Genomic DNA, 25321 nt, shown 5'->3' with positions numbered 1-25321 from the left:
CCAGTATCTGCTGATAACTCAAACCCTACAATCCAGGTAACATTCTTGTGATTCTTTTCTGCACCCTCTCCAGCTTAACTACATCCTTCCTATAGTATTCATAAACTGGGTTGTTAACGATGCACACTTCTGTAAAGTGAATTATTCAACAGGTGATACTCACATGAAATCAATGTACCATTTAAAGTTTTCACCAGTCACTCCAAAACCAGTGACTAAAACAATGACCCTTACACTCTAAAAATCAATAATTACATTTAATTTTTTATGCAGTATTGATTGATAACTAAACACATTAAATACATATACATAATATATTTAAAGTATATATAAAAAAATACCTTAACCTACAAACAGACAGACAAAAGTACTGTTACATTCATGCCCCTTTGCTTCTATAAATATACATAATGCATGGCATCAACTTGGTTTTGGCACTGGATTTTCTACCAGAGGTAGTGAAATTGAATTCGATAAATAGCCGGTGCCAAAAAAAGCTACTGATTCACTCATGTCTTTCGGGGAAAGTAAAGTACAATTCCTGCCTTGTGTTCCACCTATGATTCAAGAGAAACAACACATAATGGGTTGTAAATGTTCTCTAAAATTGCTACTTCAGCAAGATTTAAAATCAGAAACAAATACATCACATAACTCATTTATCCAAGTGACAAAAATTACCAGCAGGATCTTACCTACATATATGTTACATTTAAAAAATTTAATGTAAAATTTTAAATAAATTTTGTAATGCAATGACATTTGCACAAAGCACAATATTTTACAATGTTTGTGACAAATGATAGGTGCACCTCAAGGATGTATGCTTAGCCCACTGCTCCACTCTCTCTACACTCAAGGCTAAGCACAGCTCGAACACCATCTATAAATTCCCCAATGACACCACTGTGGTCGGTAGAATCTCAGATGGCAACAAGGAGGCATACTGGAGTGAGATAGATCGGCTGGTTTAGTGATATCGCAGCAACAACCTTGCATTCAACGTCAGCAAGACCAAGGAATTGATTGTGGATTTCAGGAAGGGGAAGTTGGGAGAACACACACCAGTCCTCATTGAGCTTTAAGTTCCTGGGCGTCAACATCTTGGAGGATCTATCCTGGGTCCACCACATTGATTCAATCAAAAAGAAGGTATGGCAGCAGCTCTACTTCATTAGGAGTTTGAGGAGATTTGGTATGTCACCAAAGACTCCTGCAAATTTCTGTAGATGTACAGTGGAGAGCATTCTGACTATTTGCATCATAACCTATTATGGAGGCTCCAAAGCACAAGATCGCAAGAGGCTGCAGAGGGTTGTAGACTCAGCCAGCTCCATCACGGGCAGAACCCTCCCCACCACTGAGGACATCTTCAAGAGGTGGTGCCTTAAGAAGGAAGCATCCATCACTAAGGACCCACACAATCCGGGACATGCCCTCTTCTCAATACTACCATCGGGGAGGAAGTACAGGAGCCTGAAGACCCACACTCAACAATTTAGGAACAGCTTCTTCCCCTTCGCCATCAGATTTCTGAATGGTCCATGAACCCATGAACACTACTTCGTTATTCTTATTTGTGGCACTATTTATTTTTTTTGTAATTTATAGTAATTTTATGTCTTTGCACTGTACCCCTGCTGCAAAACAACAAATTTCACAACATACAAGTCAGTGATAATAAACCTGATTCTCATATGATAAAGCAGAGGAAGAACAATACTGTGGGAGAATGAAACCAGCAAAGGACAGAAATATAGCCATGGGGTCATGGGAGAGGAAGACAGGGAGTGTCAGAGGGAGCAAGAGTGATAAAAGTCATTTTGACAGCTTGTTTTGCATGTAAACCTGTAAGTAAAATAATTATCTATATGTTTTTACAATAATTAAAAGATCCCATTAAAGGCGACCCCTGCATTACAGAGGAGTTGCAGTCCGAGAAAACCATCCTTATTGCGATTTTCTGTAATGTGAAACCCTATTTTCCATTGAATCCCATGTTACAAGTGGAGATGCATTTCTAGGGATGTTTTTCTCTCAACAGTAACGATATATACACAGTGCCTCATGGTCGGGGGGGGTGGGGGGGAAGAGAGAGGGAGTTTGTGGTGAGGGGGTGGAGAGCTGCTTTAGAGATTTGCTTTGGAAACTGACAAAGCAATCTCTTATGTGGCCAGCAGCTACATTTGGACACACAACCAACAGCAGATGCTTATCACCTTCCAGCCTTCAGTTTGAATAGAGACATAGACTTATAAACACATATCAAATACAGATAAGATAGCTTAATGATATAACTCACAACAAATAACAGTGGTTGCTAAGGTTTACAGCTTGCACTTAAACTTGCTGGCCTTGTTTCCAACATCTTAAGAATAAATAATAGATAGATAGATATTTATTTATTAGTCACATGTACATCGAAACATACAGTGAAATGCATCTTTTTGCGCAGAGAGTTCTGGGGGCAGCCCGCAAGTGTCGCCACGCTTCTGGCGCCAACATAGCATGCCCACAATTCCTAACCTCTACGTCTTTGGAATGTGGGAGGAAACTGGAGCACCCGGAGAAAACCCACGCAGACACACGGGGAGAATGTACAGACTCCTTACAGACAGCGGCAGGAATTGAACCCGGGTCACTGACACTGTAATAGTGTTATGCTAATCACTACACTACCGTGCCGCACTGGAAATATGGAAAACTCTTGGGGAAAAAAAAGACTGCTAGGCAGCAAAACAAACCTACCACATTAAAAAAGCACATAAAAATAAAAAAAAAATTAAAATAAAAATAAAAAAGGTCAAAATGTGTTATTTCTTTCACATTTTGTGTTTAGTTATTTTTTTCCCCACATGAATTCTGTAAGACCAAATTTTATTCCATATCTTGGATTCTTGGGTAGTGATTTGTGAATTCCATAAGGGCAAATTTCCGTAACCCAAACGGCCATAATGTGGGGGTCACCTGTACTATGATATTTAGAGTACACTGTTTATTTAATCCAAATTACCTTAATTTCAAAATGACAAGTCAGTTCTCATAAGTATTAAATTCAGGATGCACTTCCAGTCATCAGCTTTGAAATATTTACGATGTCACCAGGTGACAATGTTGAAAATCAACACTACAACCTGAAGGGCAAGGTACCAAATTGCACATGGAAAAACCTGCCACTCACCCAATTCAAAACCTTACAACTGTTTATTTCAAAGATTCAAGAAATTAGATGACTTGATTGGCTAGGAAGTTTCATGTGACATCTCTGCCAGTCTAGAGAAAGCCTCCTTTCATCATAAATCAAAATCGCTGTTACCGCTAGGCATAGCCTGTTTCCCTAACTAGATGTAGCGAGAACCAGAAGAACAAATAGAAACAGTCTCCCTGCTACTATTAACATTCTATTTGTCTGAATTTGTGTAACAGATTGGCATTAATGATTCATTCCTTCTGTGAATTGCTTACCATATGCTGTATGGCTCCATAAATCTGCTTCAGGAACTCCTGTAATTTAGGCAGGTGCAGGCAGACATCTTGCTGGGATTCAGAAGTAGTGGCCTGTCCCCACTCAACAGCCTTATTCAACCAGTATTCAAAGCCAAAACTGGAAGATGGAATGGAAGTTGCTTTGGCCATACCACAAGCCACTAAAACTCAAGTTTAACAGTCATCCAAAAGGAAAGGATCCTTCTGGTAACTGTGGAACCTGCAAAATAAATGAAAGGAATCTTCAGTATTTTTTTTCTGTAAGGCTTTTGAGCAAGTTTTTAAAACAAAATCAGAGGTTTAAATATAATGAACCTTTGTGCCAAAACACCAGCAATAATTCTAATAAGAAAATCACTTTAAAATGTGTTGCCTGCTTGGGTCCCACAGTTTTACCATCTGAATTTGTCATCACCAGCATTTCATTACAATAACAGTTAAATACTGCTTAGTGGAAAGCAACAACTCAACCACAATTTTGAAACAGGTATGAAACAAAAATCTTAACTAATTATATTGTGTCAAGACCTCTAAAAATTGAAGAATCGATTTTGTTTCTATTTCAATAGATGATGCCCGACCTACTGAATAATGCTTGCGTTTTCTGTTTTATTTCACATTTGTAACATCTGCTGTTTTCTTTTTTTCATTTTTCCTTTGAAAATGTTAATGCTTTATAATTAAATATGATAATGAGACACCATTAAAATTGTTCTATCACCACAAGTTTAAGTAGTAAGGGAGGGGAAAAAATTAGTAGAGAATTCCTATGGAAATCAATTCTTTCAGTTTTGACATTTCAGCAGGCTGGATAGAGATGCAAAGCAAATCAATGTGGTACTGACAAAATCAATATGCAAAACCTTACAAGTATTGCCTGAGTAGCTGTGAGCTGAATCACAATTTTGTTGCCAGTATTGAAAGATCTAAATCTAATGACTGTTACAGTTGTCAGCTAGAAAGTGCAGAAACCCTCTCTCCCCTGTTGTTAGTAAGCCTGCCCAAAGCACAATGCTCGCAAACCATTGAAACTGAAACACCAGCTAATAACTACAGCAGTCAATAGCTCTCCGATGTCTTGTGTAACTATAGGAAAAAATACTCATAGGATTCAGAACCGGGAGCATAAAACAAAGGCAACATCTCTTTGGGGAAAAAAAGAACACTCTCCAGCCCAGGGTGTACAAATTGCTACCCATGGGAAATTTCAACTACAATATCCCTGGTAATGTGCATATAAAACTCCAGTTATGGGCTATTTGGGCTTGCACATCTTACTCACATGTTTCTCCTGTTTAAAATTCATGACCCTGTAAGTTATGGCCTCTTGTTTCATCGTCACACAACACAGAAACTGGTCCATTGGCCCACTCTGTCCAAGCAGCCAAAAAGTACCAATTTATACCAAGCCCATTTTCAGACATATAACCTATTTCAACCACCCTCAGGGTGAAAACAATCTTCCTCAAATCCCCTCCAACGAAATCTCCTACCCATTACTTAAACCTATGCCGTCTGGTTATGGACACCTCTGCTAAGGGGAACATTTTCTCACTATCTGCCCTATCCGTGTCCCTCATAACAGTGTACACCTCATCAGGTCTCCTCTCAACATCCTCTGCTCCAAGGAAAACAAACCCAGCCTATGCGGTTTCTGATAGCTGACCCACCCCATCCCAGGCCACCTCCTGGTGAATCTCCTCTGTATCCTCTCCAATGCAATCACATCCTTCCTGCAGTTTGGCAATCTAAACAGCACACAGTACTTCAGCTGTGCCTAACAAATATTTTGTACAGTTATAATCTAACCCACCTGATAATAGTCTATGTGCTGGCTAATCAAGGCAAAGGTTCAGTGTGTCTTCTTAACCATCTTATCTACTTGTCCTGCCTTCAGGGATTCTTGTACACCAAGGTTCATTGATCCCTCAGTACTTCCTATCATTCATTATGTATATCCTAGTCCTCCAAAAATGCATCTCCTCACATTTGTCAGGATTAAATTCCATCTGCCAATGCTCTTGCCATTTTACCAACTCAGCAATGTCATTCTGTAGCTGAAGATTACCTTCCTCATTATCAGTAACACCACCAATTTTCACTTCACGATGTATAATACTGCATTGAAAGTGCTAAGATCTGTCAACATTCACAGCCTGAGATATATGCAGATATATGAAATTTAAGTTATACAGGTAATCCACAACAATTCAGAGTATACATTTAACAGTATTACAAAATATTACACTCTTTCCTACAGAACAAAAACAATGATTGTTAACGTTGATGCAGAACTTCCAAAAGGCACGCAGGCAATTCCACATCTGGTGACCTTCTGATTCAACGTATTCTGATCCTGGCATCAATGTGTTGCAATATTGTACTCAGCAAAGAATTATGGGCAATAGAATGGCACTTCAGGTGGGCAGCTGTCTCACAGCTCCAGTGACCTGGATTCGATTCTGACCTCCAATGTTGTCAGTATGGAATTTGTACCTTTTCCTGTGACCATGTGGTTTTCCCCTGGGTGTTCAGGTTTCCTCCCATATCCCATTGTTAGGTTGATAAGCTACAGTAGATTGTCAATATTGAGTTCTGATGGCTGTAATGCACCCAGGCTGATAGATTAGTTTGGGCAGTTAGTGAGTGGGTGAGTGTGGGAGAGAGAGAGAGAGAGAGAGAGAGAGAGAGGGAGAGGGAGAGGGAGAGGGAGAGGGAGAGGGAGAGAGAAAACAATAAAGAGACATGAAAAAGCTTGATGAATTCATAAACAACATATCACTGCTGCAACCCTGGAATCACCCTCTCCATCCCTCCCCCCCCACCTCTCTGCAAGTTAAAACTTAACTTGTTTCCTCAATTTTTCTAGTTCAGATGAAGGGGGTCACAATCTGAAACATTGACTCTGTTTCTCTGATGCTGCCTGACCTGTCTCAGCATTTTCTGTTTGTATTGCAGATTTTCAGAATTTGCAGATTTGTTTTGAATTTGAAGGACTTAAGTATCTCCAAAAATTTCAGTGAGGAATATAATTATGAATTTATGCACATTATCTAATTGAGCATTCAATAACTATTTAGCCTTTTGGACTTAATGTATTTTTGTGAATTTTGTGTTTCAGTTATATAAATAACATCCATATGTCCACTTCCATTTAACATTAAGTACTCCTAAGTTAGGAATCAGGCAGCTTGGGTTATGTACAGTATTTGATAACTTTATTTCCATTATTCCCCAAAAATTTATTCATTCAAACCTAGGGATGCACCTCCTAATAAAATTAATGCTAGGGATAGTAGTGCCAAACTGTACACTCTTCTATGTTGTGAAAGCATGTCCACTGGAAGCATGTTACAAAGTAACCAAAGTCAATTCACTTAAAGCTGGTACACCCATTAGCTGCACTGTTCCTAAGAGCTCTTAGTGAAGTCATACCAAAACACTGGGAAGTGAGCCTAAAAATCACTTAAGGCAACACAATTTTCTGCCATATCAATATACTTCTTGTGATCCTCACAATTCATCTCAAATTGCTCACATCATTATCCTTGCCAGTGATAGATATGCAATCATTACTACTAACACAAAATATACTTTCCAGACATAAATAGAACTTTGAAAAAGATATGTTACTGTGTTGCTGAGTGTTTTCCCACAATCTAAGTAGACATAATATAAAACTTATACCAAAATTCCAGTGCGTGAAGATTTCTCAGGCCCTCCATTGTCCTTCATTCAGTCTAGTAGTTGGATTTTGAAGCATTCCAAAAATGAAAGGGGCCACTTGAATGCTCTAAATTATATAGCCCAGAATTTGCTTTAATTAATTAGTAATTTATCATATTTAATTCAAATTTCCCCTTGAAAATACATGGCTTCCCTCCCAAAGAACATTGTAAAGGGCAAGCTTCAAAACCAGAGAATGTCAGATCAGTTTTCCAAAAAAAGTACTGAAACTTCATAGGTATGAATAAAATACAAACCTGCGCATTCATTAAGAAATTTAAGAATTATGTTGATACTGTAGCGACTCACCGCACTGGCATTCGAACCGGCTCCCGACATCATCGGAGGCCCCGATCCAAGATGGCGCGGGGCCCTCCTTCTTCCCCAGCGTTGGGCTGGGAAAGCCCGCGCGCAGGAAGGTCAGGTGACCCGCACATGACATCAGCGCGGGAACTGTAGAGCGGGAAGTTTTCAGCTATTAAAGGCGCACCTCGCCCCGGGTCTACATTCGACCTCTGATTTTGAAACCAGCGACTCTGCATCTTCATTTCATAGTGTGTAGCTAGCCGCTACATTGGTGACCCCGACGGGCTCAGACGTTTTTGGACCCACGATGTCTGCACAGCAAGAGGTACAGGCAGTAGCCCTTCAACTGCCCACCTTCTGGACCCTCCGGCCCCGTGTCTGGTTCGACCAGGCCGAGGCCCAGTTCCAGGTTCGCCAGATCACCAGGGACGACACCAAGTACTATTACGTGGTGAGCACCCTCGACCAAGACATCGCCGTCCAGGTTGAGGATTTCATACAGGTGCCCCCGGAGGAGGAGAAGTACGATAAGTTCAAGACCCTCCTTCTTGAGGGTTTCGGCCTTTCCCGATGCGAACGAGCCTCCCGCCTACTTCATCGCAATGGGTTGGGCGACAGACCCCCCTCCGCGCTCATGAATGAGATGTTGGCCCTGGCAGATGGGCATAAACCCTGCCTGCTGTTTGAGCAGATCTTCCTGGAGCGGTTACCTAACAACATCCACCTGCTCCTGGCAGATGCTGATTTCAACGAACCCCGGAAGGTGGCCGCCGGGGCGGATGTCCTTTGGCGGGCGAGAAAGAAGAGCGGGGCGTCCGTTGAGCGCGTTGCCGCGCCACGTACCCAGCAGCCCAGCAGGCTGGCCACCATGCAGGTTTCCAGGAAACATCAGAGCCAGCCGCCGCTGACGGCTACAGCGGCTGGCCACCCAGATAGCCTCTTGCATGCATGGGACAGGCATTCCGGACGTCGGTTCCTAGTGGACACCGGAGCCAAAGTCAGCATCGTGCCTCCCAATGGCCGCGAGACTCGCAACTGCACACCAGGACCTGCCCTCAGAGCCGCAAACAGCAGCGCCACTCGGACCTTTGGCACCCGGTTGGTACACCTCCAGTTCGGCACCTGCAAGTTTACTTGGAGGTTCATCCTGGCTGCCGTTGCGCAACCACTCCTTGGGGCAGACTTCCTTCGTGCCAACAGTCTGCTGGTTGACCTGCAGGGTAAGCGTTTGGTACATGCCAGGACCTTCCAAACGTTCTCGTTGGGTGTGGCCAAGCTGCCGGCCCCACACCTCGACTCCGTCACCACGTCGACCAACGAGTTTGCCAGGGTCCTGGCAGAGTTCCCATCTGAACTAACGCCCCAGTTCTCCACCACCTTGCCCAAGCACGGTGTCCAGTATCACATCCCCACCCAGGGCCCTCCCCTCCACGCCTGCGCCTGGCAGCTACCCCCAGACAAGCTCCACCTCACGAAGGAGGAATTCAAAAAAATGGAGGAGCTAGGGATCATCTGCAGGTTGGACAGCCCATGGGCCTCTCTGATACACATGGTCCCCAAGGCAGCCGGAGACTGGCAGCCCTGCGGCGATTACCGACGCCTCAACAACATTACTACCCCGGACCAGTACCCAATGCTGCACATTCAGGACTTTGCTGCCAACCTACATGGGCGGTCCATTTTTTCCAAGGTCGACCTCGTCCACGGGTATCACCAGATCCCTGTGCATCCAGACGACATTCCGAAGACGGCGCTGATCACACCTTTCGGCCTCTTTGAATTCATCCGGATGCCCTTTGGTCTCAAGAACGCTGCTCAGTCCTTCCAACGACTCATGGACGTGGTCGGGCACGACCTTGACTTCGCCTTCATATACCTCGACGACATCTTGATCACCAGCAACAGCCGCCAGGAACATTTCACGCACCTCCACCAACTCTTTTCTCGCCTGAGGGATTTCAGCCTAATCGTCAACCCAGCCAAATGCCAATTCGGGCTGGAGACAATCGATTTCCTGGGTCATCGGATCGACAAACACGGAGCCATGCCCCTGCCTGCGAAGGTCAACACCATCCACCATTTCGCCCGACCCACCTCCATCAAGGGCCTGCAGGAATTCCTCGGTATGGTAAACTTTTATCGCCAGTTCATACCATCCGCGGCCCGCATCATGCACCCGTTGTTTGCTCTCCTGTCAGGCGGAAGCAAGGATATTGTTTGGTCGGAAGAGGCTCACACCGCATTCGTTGAAACCAAGCAGGCCTTGGCAGACGCAGTCATGTTGGTGCACCCGCGCACGCATGTCCCAACTGCCCTCACGGTCAACGCCTCCAGCACAGCGGTCGGAGGCGTGCTGCAACAATTTATTGAAGGGCGTTGGCAACTGCTGGCATCCTTCAGCAGGCACCTTCGACCACCAGAGCTCAAATATAGCGCCTTCAACCATGAGCTGTTGGCGTTGTACCTGGCCATCAGACACTTCAGTTACTTCTTGGAGGGCAGGCCATTTACTGCTTTCACCAACCACAAGCCGTTGACCTTCACCTTCCACAAGGTCTCAGATCCCTGGTCCGCACGGCAACAGCGGCACTTGTCGTACATCTCAGAGTTCACCACTGACATCCGCCATCTGTTGGGGAAAGGGAACGTGGTTGCGGATGCGCTGTCACGGTCCACCATCCAGGTTTTGTCCCAGAGGGTGGATTTCGGCGCCTTAGCAGAGGCACAGCGAATGGACATGGAGATGCCCAGCTATCGCACCGCAGTCTCGGGCCTGCAACTGCAAGACCTTCTGGTAGGCCCCGGTGAGCGCACCCTGTTCTGCGATATCTCCACGGGTAGACCCCGCCCCATCGTCCCAGCTGCCTGGCGCAGACGGGTGTTTGATGCCATCCACAGCCTTGCACACCCATCCATCCAGACTACTGTCTGGATGGTGTCCGACAAGTTTGTCTGGCATGGCCTGCGTAAACAGGTTTCCGAATGGGCCCGGTCCTGCACTCACTGCCAGACCTCAAAAGTACAGCAGCACGTCAAGGCCCCCTTGCAGGATTTTCAGCCTACCCGCCGGAGGTTCGACCATATCCATGTCGACCTGGTCGGCCCCCTTCCAGTCTCCCGAGGAGCGCGGTACCTCCTCACGATTGTCAACCATTTTACCCGCTGGCCTGAAGCCATTTCCCTCGCAGATACCTCCGCCCAGTCCTGCACATGGGCCCTTTTGTCAGCTTGGGTGGCCCGTTTCGGTGTCCCGGCACATATCACTTCAGACAGGGGAGCTCAATTCACCTCCGGCCTGTGGTCTGCCGTTGCCGACTTGTGGGGTTCCCGGATCCACCTCACCACCGCCTATCACCCGCAATCCAATGGGCTGGTGGAGAGGTTCCATCACCGCCTGAAGTCAGCGCTCATGGCCCGCCTTAAGGGGCCCAACTGGGTAGACAAACTCCCCTGGGTTCTGCTGGGGATACGCACCACGCCAAAAGAGGACCTGCATGCCTCATCCGTGGAGATGGTCTACGGAATGCCCTTAGTCGTCCCAGGTGAGTTCCTACCAGCCCCTCGGGGGCCAGAGGATGGACCTGCCGTGGCACTCGACAGGCTGTGTGAGCAGCTTGGAAGCCTGGCCCCGATTCCCACCTCGCGACACGGACAGGTCCCAGCCCGTATGCCGACTTCCCTCCAAGACTGTAAGTTTGTCTTTCTCAGGAGGGGCACGCACCGATCACCGCTGCAACGGCCATACGAAGGGCCATTCCGGGTCGTCAGGTACAATGGATCTACGTTCGTGCTGGACACTGGGGGGCGCGAGGAGGTGTTTACGGTTGACTGGCTGAAGCCAGCTCATTTAGACTCGGACCAACCCATGGTGGTACAGTGAGCACGGTGCAGGGGCAGGCCACCCAAGTCATAGTTTACTTAATTCTGGTTTTCGCGACGGTATTGCCGGTTCTGGGGGGGAGGGGTTATGTAGCGACTCACCGCACTGGCATTCGAACCGGCTCCCGACTGCGACATCGTCGGAGGCCCTGATCCAAGATGGCGCGGGGCCCTCCTTCTTCCCCAGAGTTGGGCTGGGAAAGCCCGCGAGCGGGAAGGTCAAGTGACCCGCGCGTGACGTCAGCGTGGGAACTGTAGCGCGGGAAGTTTTCAGCTATTAAAGGTGTACCGCGTCCCGGGTCTGCATTCGACCTCTGATTTTGAAAACAGCGACTCTGTGTCTTCATTTCATAGTGTCTAGCTAGCCGCTACAGTACTATATCTACCTACATTTTACTTTTTGTTATAGTAATCAGATCAGTATGACTAAAGAAAACTGAAATGGTAAACCTGGCTAGATTGTCAACTGCAAAAATAGCGATTTCCACAATAAGAATTTCTTAACCAATGAAAATGTAAAATTTTACATGTTCCTTGTAAAAGACGCTTCATAATAATTCTTCATAACTAAAGGCTAAAATTGTATCAGCTAAATCTACTAGCCGCTGTGCACCGAAGAACTAACAAAGATTCTGATGGTTAGTGGTGACGGCAATGCTCTGTAGCTTCCACGATAGATTGGAAGCGAAACAACCTAAAACTGCACACCGCAAGACCTGGACAACATCCAGGCTTAGTCAGGGTATTGAGTTCAAGAGCTGTGAGGTGATGTTGCAGCTCTGTAGAACTCTGGTCAGACCACAATTGGAGCATTGTGTTCAGTTCTGATCGCCTCATTATAGAAAGGATGTGGAAGCTTTAGAGAGGGTGCAGAGGAGATTTACCAGGATGTTGCCCGGATTGGAGAGCATGTCTTATGAGGATAGGTTGAGCAAGCTAGGGCTTTTCTCTTTGGAGAGGAGGAGGATGAGAGGGGACTTGATAGAGGTGTACAAGATGATAAGAGACATGGATCGAGTGGACAATCAGAGACTTTTTCCCAGTGCAACAATGGCTAACATGAGGGGACATAATTTTCAGGTGACTGGAGGAAGGTATAAAGGGGATGTCAGGGGTAAGTTTTTTTTTTACACAGAGAGTTGTGGGTGTGTGGAACGCACTGCCTGCAGAGGTTGTGGGGGCAGGTACATTAGGGACTCTTAGATAGACACATGAATGATAGAAAAATAGGGGGCTATGTGGGAGGGAAGGGTCAGATAGATCTTAAAGCAGGATAAAATGTGGGCACAACATTGTGGGCCAAAGGGCCTGTACTGTGCTGTAGTGTTCTATGTTTAGAGTGACACATAGCAGAATAATTTTATGTCACAAATACAAGCAATGAACATCTCCAATATTTCCATATTTCCTTACAATATACTATAGGAGGCCACTTTGGCCCACCAAGTCTAAGCCAGCTCACAGCGCAATTACATTCTCTCCATAATTTTCCCCGTAACCTATTCTCCCCGCCATCCCATCAACTCCCCCCTGTTCTACTACTCACCCACATGCTTGGAGCAATTTACAGCAGTCAGTTAACTTACTAACCTGCATGTCTTTAGAGTGTTGAAGGAAACCAGAGTATCCGGGGGGAAATCCATGCAGTCGCAGGCAGAACTGGAGGTCAGAATTGAACCCAGGTAGTTGCAGCTGCAAGGAAGCAGGTCTACTAACTGCGCCACTGTATTGCCCAACAATAAGTGCATCCCCATTCCAGAGGTCAGCATTTATTCAGCACTCAGCTAGACAGATAACAGAAATGCTGCAACTACTACAACAGATGATTATTCTACTGCAATAGCCTTCCCTTTCCTGTCCAAAAGCTAGTCCACCAGCTATATGGGCACGTCAGGTGTGTAATGGAATACTATTCACCTGAGTGGATAAGTATAGCTGCTACAGATCTACTTGATCAACATCTTAGTTCCACTTAAATATCCCTCCTGCAGTGACTCATGAAGGTGGCACACTGCCACCACCTTAGTGAAGACTGGAAATGGGCAATACATGAATAGCAAAGAGACTGGCCTGGGGTGACCCCTGTTTTATTCTTAGTGCACTGTTTTTATCAATTTAGCACAACTGTGGGAGTTGCTAGATAAGCTCAGAGGCAGCAAAGCATTGGTCATACATGTGGGCCTGCAGTCAAGATATAGGTTAGAATGGTCAGAGCAGTAGATTTCTTCTCTGAAAACATTACTGACCTTTGTGGCATAGTCAGTGTGACTGCTGTCAAAGCCTGTAATTTATCTGAATATTTTTTAAATGTTACTGATATTCAGGGACATTTAAAAACTATGAAAATTGATATAAATAATTAAATTTAAAGCTTAAAAAATAAACTAAGAAAAAAAAACACACAGAAACAGAATTACAAACATTAAACTAAGGTAAAACTAATTTACAAAAAAATTACTCATCTTGCACATTGCTCCCTATTCCAAGGCCAAGAATCCCCATTGAAATGAATGGGATCTTTGATCGCAGGACAAGCCCGATCTACTATAGGAGCAGATGCAATAACCTGACGTATTGTCGGGGAATCTTAGCAAGACCATTCTTTATCACTGAAGTACAGTCCTTGAAGTCCAGCAACAAAGCATGGTGACAGACATGGCACCATCTGTCAATCAGCAAGACTTGAACTTACAACATGTCTACACAAGTCCGCGACTTACTTCCATTGGAACAAATAAAATTGAGGAAGCACAGAGGCACAGCTAGTAGAGCCACTGCCTCACAGTGCCAGAGACCTGGATTAAATCCTGACTAAATCGGGTGCTGTCTGGGTGGAGTTAGCATATGCTCTGCGTGGGTTTCCTCTCACATACCAAAGACATGCAGGTTGGTAGGTTAATTGGCAACTGTAAATTGTCACTAGTGTGCAGGTGAGTGGTGGAATCTGGGAAGAGTTGATGAGAATGTGGGGAGAATAAAAATGGTATTAATGTAGGATCACTGCAAATCAGTGTGAGGGCAGACTCAGTGGGCCAAAGGGACTGTTCCTGTGCTGTATCTCTCTATGAATCCATAGCATTCCCTTAGGAATTGACTGCCACAGCCAGGAAGAATTGGCCCATCATTTAATAAACAAGTCAGAGGGGTGCCTGACCAGATTCCTTTAACACAAACCCAGTAAATGAGTTCATCATCAATGGTATACAGAATGCCATTCCTGCTTCTTGTAAAGTTAGTGCAATGTAGGATCTGAATTGTAGTTCAAACCCACCCAGAAGTAACCAATCAGACCCTGTGCCCCCGAATCCAGGGGTTTAAAGGAAACAAGTAATGGCTAACTTTTAATGAATTAAAACATAGCATACAATAAACATTTATTATTTTCAGGCAGAAAATCCCAGTGGGAAAGGTGGTCTTCTTGTGACAGACAAAGAAATTAAGAAAAAAATAAATTGGGTCAAAGGCAAAGACTTATAATGTTCCAAAAATAAAAGCAGTAGGGCTGTGGATTGGGATCTTGCAGAATTCTGCAAAGGATTCTGCAAACCGAAATAAGGAACCAGGGATCAGAATGCAAGAGTAATCTAGCAGGACTCATAAGAAATCCCCATGACCCAATGACCTGCTTCCCAGGGTTTTGATAGAGGTGACTGTGGAGATAGTGGACGCACTATCAATTTGCAGATGACTCTGAAATATGTGGTGTCATTGACAGTGAAGATGGTTTTCAGGAATCACAGAGGGATCTTGATCAGCTGGGTCAGTGGGCCGAAGACTAGCAAATGGAATTTAAGTTGGTTAAGTGTGAGGTATTGTATTTTGGGAGGGGTAGGACTTTCACAGTGAACAGTAGGGCCCTGAGGAGTATTGTAGAACAGAGGGACCTAGGAGTGTAAGTACATGGTTCCCTGAAAGTGGCATCACAGGTAGACAGGGTGGTGAAGAAGGCTTTTGGCAAGCTGGCCTTCATCAGTCAGGGCATTGAGCATAGGACGTTGGGATGTTATGTTGTCGTTGTACGAGACATTGGTGATGCCGCATTTGGAATATTGTGTTCAGTTTTAGTCACCCTGCTGTAGGAAAGATGCCATTAAGCTGGAAAGAGTGCAGAGGAGATTTACGAGGATGTTGCCGGAACTCGAGGGAGAGAGGTTGAGCAGGTTGGGACTTTATTCACTGGAGCGTAGGACAATGAGAGATGACCTTATAGAGGTGTATAAAATTATGAGAGGCATAGGAAGGGTGAATGCGCACAATCTTTTTCCCAAGGTTGGGGAATCAAGAACTGGAGGGCATAGGTGAGAGGGGAGAGATTTAGTAGGAACCCGAGGGGCAACTTTTTCCACCCAGAGAATGGTCTGTAAATGGAACGAGCTGCCAGAGGAAGTGGTTGAGGGAGGTACATTAACAACATTTAAAAGACACTTGGACAGCTACATGGATTGGAAAGATTTAGAGGGATACAGGCCAAACGCTGGCAAATGGGAATCTTGGTCGGCATGGACCAGTTGGGCTGAAGGGCCTGTTTCCTTGCTGCATGACTATATGAAAAGAGAAACGTTATGCCACATTTAACTTCATAAATATCTTCCTGTTTGGGAACTGGAAGGCACAGTCAAATTGACCTGTAATTTTTGGGACTTGGCTTCAAGCCCATTCCAGACTGATCAGATAAAAATTTTCCCAGCCAAAGAGCGACATAGTCCTGTGTCAAAAACGCTAATGTAAACAAGTCAACAGTACAAACTTCTCCTCAATTTGACATTCTGAATTCTTTCTCAGAGACAGATCAAATAATGGCATGAAAAACATAGAAAAATATAAAACTGATGCAGAAGTAAATGAATTTGGGGCACAGTAAAACGGCAAATATGCTAGTTATAAGCTTACCCGAAAGCCCAGTACAGGTGCAGCAAGACTTGCATGTTCTCATAGTCCAGAGTCTCTTTGTGGTCAAGGACAATATACCATTCTTCTTAATTGCCCATTTTGACTGCACTTTGTGTGCCAGCACACCAAGATCCTTTCATATGCACTTGTTTATTAATTTTTCAGTTTAAAAAAGTGTTGTTTTGTTATTCTACCAAAATCAATAATTTCCCAGTTCCCCACATTATACTTCCACTTTCCTGTCCACTCACTTAACCTAAATATATTCCTTTGCAAACTTTTTTGTCCTCCTCACTGGTCACTTCCCCACCTTGTTTTGTATTATCAACAACTTGTATAGCTACATACTGTCCTTTCATCTATTCAACATTATTGGCAAGTAACTGAGATCCTGATCCCTGTGAAAACCCATAAGTAACAGTAATGCATTTATTCCTACTATTTTCTACATTTCAAACAACATTGTATCCATGCGGCTATATTATTCAGTCTGGATGAAGGGTCTTGAACTGATACATCAATTATCCATTTCCCTCCATAGATGCTGCCTGACCTGCTGAGTTCCTCCAGCTTTTGGTGTGTTGCTCCAGATTCCAACATCTGCAGTCTCTTGTGTCTCCTGCAAGCCTTTATTTTATCAAAAAACTATTTGTATGTCTTCCTGTCTAATGCTTTTTTAAAATATTGCCAACACCAAAAATGTTCAAATTTCATACAAATACAACACAAATAACATGAGGAAATGAAATTCTTTGATAATGGCAGGAGGTGAGGATATCAATCAGATATTCATTTTTATACTCGCATGGATTTGTTCATTAAATGGGATGTCAAGAGCTTCATGGATGGACCGGAGCGGCACTCCACTGTCATAGACTGGGATCTCAAGACACTTTGCCAATGACCTCAGCGCCTTTAGTAAATCTCAACAAACAGGACATGACCAGCTCAAAGAATAAGGCACTGGATAAGATCCTCCTGGAAGGGCAAACTAGAAAAGGAATGCTGTCTTCATGCGGTGGCTTTTACCATCAAGAAAGAATTAGTCTGGTGTTTAAGTAACTCCCCCTTGGGCTAAGTGAATACTTCAGGACCCTCAGGCCTGAATGCAGAAACAACTTACTCAACCCTGGAAGGTGTGGATGAGGCCAAGAAGGACTTCTGCTTCAACCTTGGAAAAACTCTGGCCTGGGTACTAGAGGGAAGCAAAATGATTCTCCTGAGTGACTTCACGGTCATGGTTGGAAAGAATACAATAAAAACAGAAAATACTGAAAAAAACTCAGCAGGACAGGCAGCATCTGTTCTGATGAACGGTCTTCAACCTGAAACATTAACTGTTTCTCTTCCCACAGATGCTGCCTGAACGTGCATTTTCTGCAATCTCATCAACTGCATTTGATGATCCCGACATGGCCCCCACTACGTCGATGAGACCAAGTGTAAGACTAGGCGACTGGTTTGCAGAGCATCTACACTCTGTCTGCAATGGTCATCCTGAACTCCCAGTTGCATGCCATTTTAACTCTCCTTCCCATTCCCACACCGGCCTGGCCATCCTTGGCCTTCTCCACTGCCAAGGTGAGGCATAATGCAAACTAGAACAATGCCTCACATTCTGCTTGGGTAATTTACAACCCAATGGTATGAACATTGAATTTTCCAATTTCAGATAACCCTTACCCTGTGTTTCCCATTCTCTCTATCCTTCTGATCCACCCCTGGTCCTCCCATTTTTTGCTTTCTTTCCTGTACCTTCCCTCTAGCCCCTCAGCACCCATTTTCATCCCTCTCCCCCTCCAGAAGTATAACAAAATCAATAGCAGATACTGGACTAAATGTACTATATTTGAATGCATGTAGCATTAGGAATAAAGCAGATGACCTAGTAGCACAACTACAGATTAATAAATACGACATTGTGGCAATCACCAAGTCATGGCTTTATGACGGATGTGATTGGGAACTCAATGTCCCGGGGTACACAGTGTATAGGAAGGATAGGCAGGTAGGCAGAGGGGGTGGTGTGGCCATGATGGTTAGTAATGATATAAAATCAATAGAAAGGAAGGACATTGGGTCAGAAGAGGTGGAATCCTAAGAAATAGCAAGGGTAAAAGGACAATAGTAGCAGTTATATATAGGCTCCCTAATAGCAGTCAGGAAGTGGACTATAAGTTGCAGTTAGAAATAGAAAAAGCGTGCCAGACTGACAACGTTAAGATAATTATGGGGGATTTTAACATGAAGGTGGACTGGGAAATCCAGCAAGGCAGTAGATCTCAGGAGAGTGAGTTTGTGGAATGTCTATGGGACGGCTTTTTGGAGCAACTTGTTGATGAGCCCACCAGGGGATTGGCTGTTTTGGATTGGGTGCTGTGTAACAAACCGGAGGTGATTAGGGAACTAAAGGTAAAGGAACCATTAGGAACTAGTGATCACAATATGATTGAGTTCAGTTTCAAATTTGAGAAGGAGAAACTGATAACTGGTGTATCAATATTTCAGTGGAACAAAGGAAATTACAGTGGCATGAGAGAGGAGCTTGCCCAAATTGATTGGAAGAGTAAGCTAGCTGGAGGGATGGCAGAGCAGAAATGGATTGAATTTCTACAAGAAATAAGGAAAATGCAGGATAGATATATTCCAAGAAAAAAGGCTTTGAATGGAAAAAAGGCACAAATGTGGATAACGAGAGAGGTGAAGGCTAAAATAAAAGCAAAAGGGAGGGCATACAAGGAAGCAAAAATTAGTGGGAAAACAGAAGACTGGGAAACTTTTAAAAACCTGCAGAAAGAAACTAAGAAGGTCATTAGGAAAGAAAAGATGAATTATGAAAGGAAGTTGGCAGATAACATTAGAAAGGATACTAAGAGTTTTTTTAAATATATAAGGAGTAAAAGAGAGACACGGGTTGATATAGGACCAATCGATAACAGTGCGGGAGAGATTATAATGGATAATAAAGAGATGGCAGAGGAACTAACTGAGTATTTTGCATCGGTCTTCACTATGGAGGACATCAGCAATATACCGGTCAGTCAGGGGTCTCAAGGGATGGAACTGAGTTCAGATAAGATTACTAGAGAGAAGGTGCTAGGAAAACTAAATGGACTAAAGACTGATAAGTCTCCCGGACTGGATGAGGTGCATCCCCGGGTTCTGAAGATGGCGGCTTTTGAAATAGTGGAGGCATTGGTAATACTCTTCCAGGAATTGATAGACTCCGGCATGGTTCCGGAGGACTGGAGGGTCACAAATGTAGTTCCGCTGTATAAGAAAGGTGGGAGGCAGCATAAAGGAAACTACAGACCTATTAGTCTGACATCGGTGGTTGGAAAGTTATTAGAATTGATCCTCAAGGATGTGGTTATGGAATACCTAGAGGTGCAAGGCAAGATAGGTCCAAACCAACATGGTTTTGTGAAGGGAAGATCCTGCCTCACCAACCTATTGGAGTTTTTTGAAGAAATCTCAGGTAGGGTGGATAAGGGAGAGGCGGTAGATGTTGTGTATTTAGACTTTCAAAAGGCCTTCGACAAGGTGCCGCACAAGAGACTGATTAATAAGATGAGTGGTCATGGAATTACAGGTAGGATAACAGATTGGGTGGAGCAGTGGCTGGTTGGCAGAAAGCAAAGGGTGGGAATAAAAGGATCCTGTTCTGGTTGTCTACCAGTTACTAGTGGTGTTCTGCAGGGGTCGGTGTTGGGGCCGCTTCTTTTTACCTTGTACATTAACTATTTGGATGATGGAGTAAATGGTTTTGTGGCTAAGTTTGTGGATGACACCAAGATAGGTGGAGGAGTAGGGAGTATTGAGGAGACAGGTAGGTTGCAGAGAGACCTAGATAGTTTAGGAGAATGGGCAAGGAAATGGCAGATGAGATTCAATGTTGAGAAATGTGCAGTTGTACACTTTGGAAACAGAAATAAACGGGCAGATTATTATCTAGAAGGGGAGAAAATTCAAAGTACAGAAGTACAAAGGGACTTGGGGGTACTCGTGCAGGATACCCTAAAGGTTAACCACCAGGTCAGATCAGTGGTAAAGAAAGCTGGCATGTTGGCATTCATTTTGAGAGGTATAGTGTATAAAAGTAAGAAAGTGTTCATGAGGCTCTATGGAGCACTGGTGAGGCCTCATTAGGAATACTGTGTACAGTTTTGGGCCTCATATCTTAGGAAGGATGTGCTGATGTTGGAGAGGGTTCAGAGGAGATTTACGAGGATAATTCCAGGAATGAAAGGGCTTAAATATGATGAGCGTTTGTCAGCTCTTGGACTGTACTCACTGGAGTACAGAAGAATGAGAGGGGACCTCATAGAAACATTTAAAATGTTGGAAGGACTGGACAGAGTAGATGTGGCCAAGCTCTTTCCCTTGGTGGGTGAGTCCAGGAGAAGAGGGCACAATCTTAGAATTAGAGGGTACAGGTTTAAAATGGAGATGAGGAGAAATTTCTTTAGCCAGAGGGTAGTGAATTTATGGAATTCCTTGCCACGTACAGCAGTGGAGGCTAGATCACTGGAGGCGTTTAAGGAGGAGATAGATAGATATCTAATTAGTCAAGGTATCAAGGGATATGGGGATAAGGCCGGAAATTGGGGTTAGAATAGTTTTTTTTCATTCCCCCCCCCCCCATTTCTCATTCCTTTTTTCCCTTTTCTTTGGAGCAGACTCGATGGGCCGAATGGCCTACTTCTGCTCCCTTGTCTTGTGATCTTGGTCCCATTCACCTACTATCCACATACCTCATTTACTGTATCCCCGCCCCCATCTAATTCCATCTGCCCTTCATCTTTCCTATAATGGTTTCCATCACCATCCTCACTTACTTATCAGATTCCAGCACATAGGCTTTGTTTCCCAATTATCACCCTAACTCCACCTTCACCCTCCCCTCCCTCCACTTGGCTCCATCTGCCTTTTACTTTCCTTGTCAGCTATCACCCACCTACCTCTGTCTCCCAACTCCAACCCCCCCCCGTCCTTCTGCCCATCATCCTTCACCCCTCCTCAGTCCACCTATCACCTACCAGCCTGTCTCACCCCTCTCTCTCCCCTCTTTATTCCAGCTATCTTTGCTTTCCACCCTCAGTTCTGATGCAGAGTCTCACTCCAAAACGTTGACAATTCCTTTTCTCCCACAGATACCACTTGACCCACTGAGTTCCTCCAGCAATTCTTTTTGCTCCAGATTCCAGCATCTGCAGTCTCTTGTTATCTCCATTCAACTCTCTTATTCAGCATCAAAATCAAAACACCCAAGGGCTCATCCCACTAAGAGCCAAGAATGGAAGCAAACTCACAAGGAAGGAAGCAAACATATCAAGGATAAGGGGCAGAAAGTAGCTGCTGGAATTAGCACTTTAAAGGATCCTTCAACCACGACTCTGTCCTTAACTCAATCTTGCATCAATATATCCTGGTCTAGACTTAAAAAGACGACATGCCAACTGAAAAATTCCATCACAAATTCACAACCTCAACTCCAACCACCACCCTCTTTGAAGAGAAATGCCTGGAGACTTTAGAAGCTTGTAATCATCACCATCTTCAAGAAAGCAGACAAATCCAACGGCATTAAAAACAGGGAAAGTCAGCATCTTTACTGCCTCTTCCCATTGGCTGAACAGCTGCTCCTGGAATATAAACCATGATCTTAACAAAGAGGTCCACAAAAGACCCAATCTTGGTGCAGATTAAGTCATTGAAAGCTGCAATATCATCCCAACAACCTTTCTTGCTGAAATGCTGCACCTCACCTCCAACAAGCTTCCTCTCCAGAACCAAAGTCAACCCACCTTCAACTTGAACACTAAAGCATTCAAGAAAATTGTTTTACCCTTGACATTCATAAAACAAAGGTCATTTACCAACCTGCCTCCACTGCACAACAGTGCCCTCAAGGGTAAAGGTCCATGACAAGACCCTGGAAAATATGACCACATTCCACAACTCAGGAACCCTCAATGGAGGAAGTCATTGGTGATGAAATTCACTATTGACTTCAATGCACCAGCTCAGCTTTTGGCCATCTGAGGAAAAGACCTCAAATCTGGCCCAAAGCTCATAGTCTATTGGGCAGCAGTGATCCCTGACCTCCTGGATCCTTCAGAACATGGACTACCTACAGATTACACCTTAAAGCACAGGAGAGTTCTCACCAATGTTTACTATGTAAAATCCTCCAATGGCAGGATAAGTGAACCAATATCAGTATCCCCAGCACTGAAGCACTAATTACAGTCAGTCCACTCACATACCTGACATCATATTGCCAACACCACTGTGGTGATGAGTCAGCATACAGGAGTGAGATAGGACACCTGGCTGAGTGGTGCGACAACAACCTCTCGTTCAACGTCAGTAAAACTAAAGAATTGATTGTTGACTTCAGGAAGGGGAAGGAGGGTGAACATACGCCAGTCTACATCAGTGGATCGGCGGTGAAGAGGGTCAGCAACTTTAAATTCCTGGGCATTACCATATCAGATGACCTCTCCTGGGCCCAGCACACATATGCAATCACAAGGAAGGCACTCCAGCATTTTTACTTTCTTAGAAGATTAAGGAGGTCCGGCATGTCACTGAACACTCTAACAAACTTCTACAGATGTACTGTTGAAAGTATCCTGACTAGTTGCATCATGGTCTAGTATGGCAATTCAAATGCGCAGGAATGTAAGAAGCTGCAGAAAGTATTGGACTCAGCACAATACATCACCGGCACATCCCTCCCCACCATCCATAGTATCTACATGAAGGTAACATCAAGAAGGCAATATTTATAATCAAAGATCCCCACCATCCAGGCCATAACATCCTCTCGCAGCTGCTGGCGGGTAGGAGGTACAGAAGCCTTAAGTCCCACACCACCAGGTTCAAGGACAACTACTTCCTTTCAACCATCTTGAACCAACCTGCACAACACTAATCACTAGCTCAGTATAGCAACACTAGACCACTTTGCACTACAAAGGACTTTGTTTCTTTTGTTCTAATTGTGTTCTTTCTTGTAATAATTTTTGTGTAACTTATGTTTATGTTTTTCTTGTGAACATTGTGTATCTGATGCTATGTGCCTGTGATGTTGCTGCAAGTAAGTTTTTCATTGCACCTGTGTATACATGTACTTGTGCATATGACAATAAACTCGACTTTGACTGGCTCTGTCACAGTAAGACAACAAAGGTAATGATTCAAGGATGCTCTCAAAGCTTCTTTGAAAAGTTCAACATCTGCACCAAATCCCTGGCCCGTGACCACTCAAAGTGGAGATGGAGCATTAGGAATGGCATTGGGAACCTGAGTCCATTCACTGGGAGCATCCAGGAAGACCAAAGCAAACAGCAATAGTAGCCTCCCAAGCTACCCACCCAACCCATTTGTGACATTCTCGACTTGAGTGGAAGCCTACAAACTTCTCCACCTTTCTGTCTCTCCTTTCCTCTTCAAGATATTTTTCAAAACCTACCTGTTTGATCAAGTTCTTGATTGTCTGTTCCAATGTCCCCTTAGGCTGCTGGAAGCCATTTTTTTTTGATTGCCTGTGAAGCAACTAGGACCGTTTTTCGTAACGTCAGTCACGCTGCATGAATGGAAGTTACTGTTATACAAGAAAACCTTGTAATTGCTTACAAATCCCTGCCATGACTTCTAACTTTATTGCAATGTCCTTCAGAAACACTCAAGTTGAAAAGAATCTGATCGTGCGCAATGAGCAGAGGCTGAAAGCACAAGGGGTTAAGCTCGCAGCCCTCGTACATAATTTCAGAAGCAAGATAAGATGACTTTGCTTGCAATCAGATGCTTTTAGCAACGTTTATCATTTCTAAACTGAATCGTTAATGTCACTGACCTGCGAGCCGGTCGCCACTTCCCGACTGCTCCCGGAAACCGCTCGAGTTTCCCGCCGGGCTCTGATTGACAGCTGACGCCCCACACCTCCTCCAATCAAACAACGGAATAAATCCCAGGCCGCCCCCCTGCTCCGCAGCGTTCTTGGCTTCAGGTAAGCTAGTGATTTCGTTGATAATGTCACTAAAATAATACTAATGCCATAAGCTATGAGTCTGAAACTGCAAACGAGAACACCAGATCTAAAAATTTAGATCAAATTGTACATACTTTGTATACAGCATTGAGAGTTGCTCTGAGTTTATGAAAGTGCTGTTTTGGAAAATTTTGCCGGAGTGTGTGAACCAATGTACCAAAAATGTTTCAATATCACATTAATAGCTCTCCGAAGCATGTATTTTGACTTCCATTTTCAACACAAAGTATTACCAACTGGAATGTTAGGACAATTAGATTGCCCGTATTTTTTCTGCTGCAGGCTGACAAATTTCCAGATTTATTAAACTCACTTTCAAACTTGCAAGGGAGGCATATGAGCTCGCAACATTTCAGATATATTTAAAGGAAAAATCAAATAAAAATCTGCAGATGCTGGAAATCTGAAATTAAAACAGAAAATCCTAGAAATACCAAGTCAAACCGCATCTGTGGGTAGAGAAACAGACCTAATGTTTCAGGTTGGAAATAATAGTGTCCCTTTTTCACATTGCTGAGCTTAATTTTCATTCTTATTTGATTGCAGGATTGGAAAGTGCTATTGATGTAAGCTTGACGAGTCAGTGCATTATAACATGTACACAGCCTGCTGTTGCTACCGGAGATTCATTGTAACCCTTTAAATAAATCATTCTATCCTGAATTGTGTTCAGTTTCTCAAGTGGTTTTATAGCAACACCTCTTCGTGTGAGAAGTTACTCTTGATTGCATTCCAAACTACAACGTTGTAGATAGTGGAGAAGTCAAGGAGAACCAATCATACCAAACCTCTGTTCTGTGCTATGTTATCTTGGGCTTGATATGACTGATCTAGTTGAACCATGACTGCGGTGGTTGTGGTTAAAAATGTTTACAAAAATATTTTTGAATTGGCAGGTCACAAGAAGATGTCACGTAAGTGGCATTTAGAAATTGATTTTCTACTGTATGATTGTCCCTTAGTTTTGCACGTGCA

General features: G+C 44.1%; 1 protein-coding gene across 3 annotated transcripts in view; it reads right to left on the bottom strand.

Moving 5' to 3' along the window:
* The window catches only part of fancc (FA complementation group C), a 147943-nt gene extending 123710 nt beyond the window's left edge, over nt 1-24233 (bottom strand). The window contains exons 1-3 of one of the 3 annotated variants that reach the window (XM_052020041.1): nt 24152-24180; nt 17411-17482; nt 3466-3706 (exon numbers count right to left, since the gene is read on the bottom strand). In XM_052020041.1, coding sequence (XP_051876001.1) covers nt 3466-3636 — 171 coding nt within the window. In that variant the 5' untranslated portion in view covers nt 3637-3706; nt 17411-17482; nt 24152-24180. Of the gene's footprint in view, nt 1-3465; nt 3707-17410; nt 17483-23767; nt 23882-24151 lie in introns of all 3 variants that reach the window. The other 2 variants (XM_052020042.1, XM_052020040.1) reach the window with 2 other exon arrangements.
* Nucleotides 24234-25321: the final 1088 nt, after the last annotated feature.

This window comes from Pristis pectinata, chromosome 7 (genome assembly GCF_009764475.1).
Source record: "Pristis pectinata isolate sPriPec2 chromosome 7, sPriPec2.1.pri, whole genome shotgun sequence".
Classification (NCBI taxonomy): Eukaryota; Metazoa; Chordata; class Chondrichthyes; order Rhinopristiformes; family Pristidae; genus Pristis; species Pristis pectinata.
This window is presented reverse-complemented; position numbering and strand designations above follow the sequence as displayed.